The sequence below is a fragment of the Echeneis naucrates genome, chromosome 7 (assembly GCF_900963305.1).
Source record: "Echeneis naucrates chromosome 7, fEcheNa1.1, whole genome shotgun sequence".
NCBI lineage: Eukaryota > Metazoa > Chordata > Actinopteri > Carangiformes > Echeneidae > Echeneis > Echeneis naucrates.
Window position 1 is genome coordinate 1,537,559 of NC_042517.1, and position 8,020 is coordinate 1,545,578.

Sequence of the window (8,020 nt, forward strand, 5' to 3'; positions counted from 1 at the left end):
TTGCTCAGAGGTTTGGCGGGCAGGGTGGGGTGGGGGTGGGGGGGGTGGCTGTCCCAGACGAGCCAAACTCGTTTAACATCGGATCTGAACCTGGAGAGGACAGAATCAGAGCAGATCACAGAGGACGGCCACACAAACACTGAGTCGATTGTTTCCCACCCCTCCCTTTTCTTTTCTTTCCTCCTCTTCCTCATTTCCATCCAAACCGGGGAGACACGAGGACGCAGATCCACAGCGGTCATGGTGGACTTTGGAAAATATGCGTGAATACACTGAGAATACTGTGTTTGCACTGGAAGATGCTGCTCTGCTGTATTATCACGGCAGAAAGGATGTGAAGCTAAAAGTAAACGAAAGCAGATCTGAAGTGTTGTTATGTTCCAAAAACCATCTCATTAATCAAACTTGGTGCTAAAATTTGAGACAAAATTAGTCAGAAAAGGTTCCAGCTGGATTCGGTTTTGAGCTGTAGGATCTGGTCCTGGTCCTGGTTCTGTTAATTTACTCAGCTGGGACCAGAGAGGCCGTCGATTAAATCAGGGAGGCGGTTCATCGGCCACCTGGGGGGCTCAAGAGCTGACGGAGCTCAACCTTTCCTCTTTCACTGGACTCCTGTCGGTGATAAATTTGAGTAAGCAAAAGTTGGCAGTCACGATCAGAGCTGGTTGTGTGGGTGTCGATCATAAAACAACACAAACAATAACATGGGAAACCTCAAACGAAGTACAAAGATTACAATGATTTGTTCAGATAACAGCCCGAACTCAAATGTCACCAACTGGCTTGTAAAATCAGCCATCTTGGTTTTTTTTTGTCATATTTGAAGGAAGTGAAATAAATGAAGAGAGAAGTAGGGGCGTTTTCCCATAGACTTCAACACTATCTGACATCTTTTTACGACCAGCGGAGTCCCCCTGTGATGGTCACTAGAGTTCAGACCTTTAAAGCACTCTGTGACCTCCTCATCTGAACATTTAGAGGTCAAATTGTCCAAAACAGAAAATCCTGCACTTCCTGATTATCAGACGCAGAGATCGTTAACGTGTCGATGTGAGGAAGGTGTCTCGCTGCTCCCCCATCCTGAAAACAATACAACCATATAAAAAACAGCAGGATTTCCTCCCCACCTTCGAGCCGGACCATCCAGCCCATCTAGACCTCGAAAAAACGGATCTGCAGACCTGATGAGGCGGCCGGTTCCGGCGCAGCGTGAAAATATTAACACGTTGACGTTAAAGCTCTTACAGCTCTGCTCGATAAGTGCCTGTTTTGTGTGTCCTTAAAGTGAAAATCATTTTTATTTTCATAAAAATAAGGTTCACAGGAAGGAGGAATGATGGAAACAGGAAGTAGCTTGAACCTGAACCGACACTGTTTGACCCTTTAAGTCGTTTAATTTCCTTATCTGTAGAAAAGCTTTCGTTTCCAAACCTTCGACTGAGCTAAAGTGGCTTTAATCGCAGTGAGCAGAACTAAAGAGCCTTCACATATTTGGAGCAGCTCTGACATGTTGTTGAGTGTTTGCAGATGAAGTATCTGGGACATTGTGATGGCTCAACCTGCACCAGAGACTCACACACCAAAAGTGCAACCTCAGAAGTGTTTATTTTGTGAAATTATTTTATAAAACAGAACAGATCCATTTACAGTCATTACACTTTTTTTCTTCCCCAAAAAAATATAAACAAAAACAAAACTCGGGAAATATAAAGATGATCCCTGTCAGACAGATTTAGAAGCATCAGTGACACTTCTGGGAAAGTCCTGGTTTTAATTTGTCGTTAAAAAACCGCTGAGAAAATGCCCCTTTGTTTTAATCCTGAAAAATCTTGGGTGTTTTGTTTTTCTTTCTTTTTTCTTTTTTTAAATCCAGATAATTATTACCAAAAGTCCAGAGTTATTGCACGGCTCCAAAAAATGCCTGTCTCTGATGTTCTTTGTGTGTCACAGTAAATTAAAATAGAAACAAGATTCTGTTTAGTGTCAACAGAGAAGAATGTGAAATGCAGATGTAGGAGTATTTTTTAATACTTAAAGCTTGAACCGCCGCTGCCCTGCGGCTCCAACCTCCAGAGGAAACCTTTGGAAAAATCTACTGTTGCTCTGTTTTCAACCGACGGCAGCCACAAGGAACAGTGTGGTAAATAGAGCTGGTTTCACTGTACAAGATACTCGATTTTCTTCTACTGTTTCATGTACAAAAAAAAAGTATTGTCTGTAGGACTAATGCAGAACAGATGCAGGATAATTCCCGGTAGAAGGACTTCTGCGATTTGCTCCAACTGTATACAAAACTATTACGGGATAGATGCTACATAAACACGTACAGAGAGGCCTCGACAGTGGCTGCAACTGTTGATTTTTCATTTTCTCAGCACAAACAAAACCAGAAATTCTCATTTTAATTTCCACGCTGGTGTGGGCGGGAAAGTTTCCCTCCGGAGGGGACCGTCGTCACAGCGGCAGATTGTGACACACACACACACACACACACACACACACACACAATCCGAGGCCTTTAAATCTGAATGATTTGACTCGTAGAGGTTAAAAAATCGACACCAGCGTCGTGTCTGTGGGAAAAGCGTGTAGCAGGAGCCGGGAGGAAATTAGCCTAGCTTAGCATAAAGACTGAATTAAGATGGAAATGGCTTGATCGGTTGGCTTCTCAAAGTTCTGAGTCCTGAGTTATTTTAACCACACAAACACACATGTACGTAAATATGTTGACAGAGCAAAGTAAATACCTCCCTCTGCTGCCACTTCTCATTTTAAAGCTCTGGTTTGTACATTTAGTGATGATAAAGACACGAGGCGCACCAACTTTTTAGGAAATCTACGTTCTTACCCAACAACTCGTACTTCCTGTCGTCATGCTATGCTAGGCTAATTGGCTTTGGGCTGCAGCTTCTTCTCAAATGTTCCTTTGAGAAAAACACAAGAATCTATATTATACACACCAAAAAAACAGAAGTCTGTACAAAATGTAAAAATAAAAAAAAAAAAATCACGGACACAAGCAGCACGTGTTCCTTCTATACAGCTAAGACTTTAAAACCCAGTGCAAAGAGAACATTTCATAGTCTCAGTTTCTCCGTCACATACTGCCAGGAGGCGTAGCATCCATATCTGTACAGTAAACTGGCCACGCCGCAGGTTTTTCAATGAGCTCTGGCACGGCAGCATTTTGTCAACGTGCTCATCGATATCTGGGAGTGTTTGGTCGCTTTTGCTTGACTTTGCAAATGTGCAGCGTGGAGACATGATGATGTTTTCATATCTACCACACCGGACTTAATGCTCAGCTTAGTGGAGCTCAGTCTTCTGTTATTTATTTAGAGCTCAAATTGCATTTTTTAACTTTAGAAAACTGCACTTTGTTTGAACAGGCGATATGTTTGTTATACCAGAGAGGCTCGCTGGTTAAACAGAATGATCTTTTAATCATCAGGACCATCTGTGTTTGCCAAGAAGCAGAGCAACTTAAAACTTCCAGATTTTGGCATGGTGTTTGACATGAGGCCCTGTTGTGGACTGAGAGATAGAGCGGGAACAGCAATTATAATGGTCAGAAAGGAAAAAAAAAGACCCGGCCTGTAAAACATCCTGATAGTTTGTGGGAGACATCGGCGGTCTGGTCTGGGTCCATTCTGCTCCGAGAAGATGGCTGAATCGAGTCTTTCACTCTCTGCGAGTTTGTCCTTCATTGTGTTTCATATTTGAGATGAGTTCAGTGGCGATGAATGTGTGTCTGCTCCTGAGATTTTATTTTTGGGGGTGACCGAAGGAGGCACAGTGCAATTAAAGCATCATTTCATTTTCCCCTCACATAACCGTCCGACAGCATCCCTGAATCCTTCCCTCCCGTCCACACCAGCTCTGAGCTGGTTGAGGTTTAGTCTGTAGTCAGTTTGAATCGGCAGACATAATAAAGTTCATCCGTGCTGAAATGCTCAGCAGGAAAAACAGAAACACCAACCATCAAACAATCTGAAGCGAACGACTTGATGCACCTGATTTCAACCCGTAGCTACGAAGGAACGATGAGTGAGCTAGCCAATAGGTCTGAAGTTTTCAGTTTCCAGTTAGCATGTTTTTAAAAACCTGTTGCTAATGCTTCGACACGGAATTCATTAAATTAGAGTCTATAGGAGTTTGAAAAAAAGCTGTATGAGCCAAAACTAATCTTCTTCATGTTTTCCAACGATGGTTCAAACAAACCAAACCAAACTGTGCAGTGTGAAGGAGGTATGAGCTCGTGGAGTCTTTATCCAGTGATACAGGCGCTGTAATAGACAGCACTGCTGGCATCAGAAAGAGCAGATATAAGAGGGCTGCTCCCCTCATCGCACCCGCCGGCCCCGCTCATGATGCTGCTAATGCCGCTATTGCTGCTGCGCCCGCCCAGGCCCTTGGGTCCGCCCACGCAGCCCCCTCCGAGCCCAAAGGTGTCCTCTCGACTCCTCCCCATATTCACGTACTGGTTGAACTCGTGCCGGTCCACTTCGGACCAGAACTCGGCGGCGGAGGACCCCAGGTGGCCGGAGGACTCAGGGTTGGGGGGGTCTAAGTGCATAGTGGGCAGGAAGGTTGAGGAGGGGATGGAGGATGAGCAGGAAGAGGGGGAGGTCTCAGGTGGAGGGGAAAGCTGCCCCAGGTGGGAGGGAGTGAAATGGGAGGCGTTCGGGCCGCCACCTCCGTACATCTGACCGTAGTAGCCAACGGGGGCGGAGCTCAGGGGGGCCGGGTGGCACTTCACTGTTTCGGAGAGGCTGATTGAGGCCTGGGGGAAGGACACAGGGGAGGGGGAGGAGGACAGAGACGGAGGACACTTCAACGGACTCCTCAAGGCGATGTGGTGGCTGGAGGCATGAGCCGGATTTAACCTGGAGTTGACCGAGTTCACCATGACGGACGTGACGGAGCTGATGCTGGAGGTCATGCTGGACTCCACGGGACTCATTCTGGAGCTTCTGCCTGGACTCAAACTGGAAGTCATACTCATCCCGGAGGCCTGAGCGTGCGGCACCGCGCCGTGGATGGAGTTGTGGTGGCTGTGGTTGTTGTAGTGATGGCTGTAGTGTTGGTTGTGGGGGTGGAGGTGGTGGTGGTACCCGCTCCAACCTCCCATCCCCGCCTCCTCCTGCATATGCTGGGGGAAAAACACGGAGTCCCCGGCTCCGTCTTCCAGAACGTCCAAGGGAGACATCTCCGGAGTGGGCAGGCCGTAGCTCTCCAGCTCCGGGTGTCCCGGACCCTGGAGGTCCCTGAAGTGCCCGAGGGAGGGCAGCAGGTGGTGGGAGTGATGGTGGTGGGTGGATGGATGTCCGTACGCAGAACCCCCAGAGATGTTTTCTGCACCCAGGGGGCTGACGCTGGGTCCCAATCCAAGGCCTGGAGCGCCGCCCTGGGCCAGGCTGTGGAGCAGGAGGCCTGGCTCGACCCGCTTCAGTTTCTTGGTGGTCTTTTTTCTGCGAGGCCGGTACTTGTAGTTCGGGTGATCCTGGAGGTGTTGGACACGGAGCCGCTCCGCTTCCTCCACAAACGGTCGCTTGTCTGCAGCGCTTAGAGCCTTCCACGACTGACCTGAAAGGATCGAGGTACATGACATCCATTAAAGAAAAGCTTCACCTCTAACATCATCATCATCAGCAGATTCTAACTAACTGTCATTCACAGTGATTAACCTGGAAATTAAGACGTTATTTGGCCTTAAAATAAAGAAGCAAACGTTCAAAAGGCGACTTTCAGTTTCAGGATCAACTGTCGATCAGCTATCTGGTTACTGAACCAACATTCTCAGAGGGCTCCAGAACAACCCTCTCTGTTCTCTGTTTTCTCCTGACAGTTGCAGCAGGACCTGAGAGCAGCTCCAATCCCCCACAAGTCTGCCAGGTCCAACTACTGAAACAGGCCACTGAGCGTCCTGACGTTCCCGGCTCGTCTTCTGGTTGGAGCTTTGAGAGTTCAGCTTCCTTCCAGAAAACGTCATGCTTTGTGCTGGAGAGCGGCTCCACAGCTGCAGACGGCGGCTGACCCGAGCAGCTCTCCGTGTGTAACCGTCACACATTTGTGCCGTCGTGTGCAGAAATCACATGTCGGCCTCCAAAGCAGAATGGAACCCACGACGGCGAACCTCAGTTTACATTTTAAAATCACAGTTTGACCAGAGGAGCTGACACCGTAACCTCTGACCCCATATGACCAGCTCTATGTCAGTTAATACTCCACCTTAACTTCTTTAAGGTGGCGAAAGCCTCTGTGGCCTCATCACAGCGGTTGTGGTCAGTTTGGGGTGAGAGAGTTTCTGATAAAAATTTGGACTTTCCGGAAGTTTTGAATCAAGAGATTAAAACTAAAAAAGCTGAAGATGTGAAATTTCATTTGTTCTTCAGTCAGTTGTGTGTTTTTATGTATTGTCTGATGCCACTCTTTGTGAAGTAGTAGTAATAATCTGAATGTGCTCACAGATATAAAAGTAAATCAGCAAATTAAATTCCACCTTCACTGTAACATTAAATATGTTTGGATATCATATATCCAATAATAATAAAAAATCTGCTTTTAACTTAAATTGACGATAATTATGCAAAATATATTTGATAATATTTGAATCATCGTATCATTTTGAATAATAATTAAAAGCAGTTTGTGCTTCTGTATAATTACATTGCGTGTCAGACCTTTAAAGATAATCCTGAAGCTCTTCATGGTTTATATTAGTTTTATAGATGACGCAGATGGGTGGGGTTTAAAAAACTGCTCAAACACTTAGTCACAATCACATATTTTGTATTCTAAGTAATTTAATAAATGTTGGTTTATAAAGCGTTGAAGGCCTCGTTACACAAAACGAAGACCTGGTTCTGATGTGGTCCGTTAGTGACGTCCATAAAGATTCGCAGCGTTAATTAGATTTAATTAGAATCTGTTGTTTCCCAAAATTGTGAAGAAAAAGGATTTCTTGTGTGTGGTTGTGGGTTTTTGTTGTTGTCTTACCGAGCATCTTGCTGAGCACGGCGTTGTGCAGGTCCGGGTTCTGCAGGGCCAGCCGCTTTCTCTCATCTTTGGCCCACACCATGAAGGCGTTCATGGGCCTGCGGATCCTTTGCTCGCCCCCCACGCCGGCCTTCCCGTCCCCTGGCATGCCTCCCGCCTGGCTCAAGTCCGGACTCTGTCCCCCAGAACCGGGCGTCAGCGGCGTCATCCTCGGCTCTGCCTGCCTCACGTTCCCAAGTCCGAGGCCGTCGGGCGAGCTGCAGTCCCCGGAGAGGTTCTGCTCAAAACCCATTTCGGAATCAGAAGCAGGACTCGGGGTTCTGGACGTCCAGGGGCCCCTGAGGGACGCCCGGCTTGGAAGCATCGGCTCGGTTAAATTCATTCCAGAACCGGGCTTGGATTCAAAAACTTTTAGTCCGAGCAAGTTTCTGCAAACGTCTGTCTCAGTTTGTTGGGTTGCAAAGTTCTGGAAAGAATTTGTAACTCAAAGAGTTTGAGGCAACAAAGGGAAAGATCAAGAGAGCAACTCGGTGGATTTGGAGCACAAATCCCAAAGCAAAGCATCGAGATCTGAGGGGAGGGAGAAGAAGAGAAAGAAAGAGAAAACAAACAAGTTGTGGTGCCGGATATTCCCCCTGAAAACGATCCACAATGACTCTGCCTCTTTCTTTTCTCCGCTCTTTTTGTTTTTTGTTTTTTCTCAAAGACAACAGTTCTTGTTTGGAGTGTGCGGTGCAGCGGTTTGTCCAAAAGCTCGACTCCCCTTCGTCACTCGGGCCGTCCGACTCGCTGTCTCTCTCTCACGTCTGTCTGTCCCGGCTGAAAGTTTTGAAACTTGTGGCCAGACTTAACCGACCCACGCTGAGTATATATACTCCGCCCTGACCAATCAGATAAATATATAGCTGGGGATTTAACCAATGAGACGCCAGGCGGGTGCGAGGGGAAGGAACAAGTGTGTGTATGTGTGTGTCTGTGTGTGGGAGAGAGGGCACAAGGGGGGGAGGGGGGGGGGTCCAAA

The 8,020-nt window shown here is 47.0% G+C and overlaps 1 protein-coding gene across 2 annotated transcripts; it reads right to left on the bottom strand.

The window, feature by feature from the left end:
- Positions 1-1,586: 1,586 nt before the first annotated feature.
- LOC115046125 (transcription factor Sox-18B-like) lies at positions 1,587-7,816 on the bottom strand. 2 transcript variants are annotated; one of them, XM_029506275.1, is made up of 3 exons: positions 7,000-7,816; positions 5,025-5,586; positions 1,587-4,943 (listed from the first exon to the last, which is right to left on the bottom strand). In XM_029506275.1, exons 1-3 carry the CDS (start codon positions 7,379-7,381, stop codon positions 4,268-4,270), a joined length of 1,620 nt encoding a protein of 539 aa, XP_029362135.1. In that variant the 5' UTR covers positions 7,382-7,816; the 3' UTR covers positions 1,587-4,267. The 2 variants fall into 2 exon arrangements, with proteins under 2 accessions (XP_029362135.1, XP_029362134.1); XM_029506274.1 differs by having other exon boundaries at positions 1,587-5,586.
- Positions 7,817-8,020: the final 204 nt, after the last annotated feature.

Coding starts and splice junctions, on each gene's coding strand:
- LOC115046125 (XM_029506274.1), bottom strand. CDS start 7,381: ATGAATTTAACCGAGCCGATGCTTCCAAGCCGGGCGTCCCTCAGGGGC. Junction 5,587..6,999: donor CGTGCTCAGCAAGATGCTCG/GTAAGACAACAA, acceptor CGATCCTTTCAG/GTCAGTCGTGGAAGGCTCTA.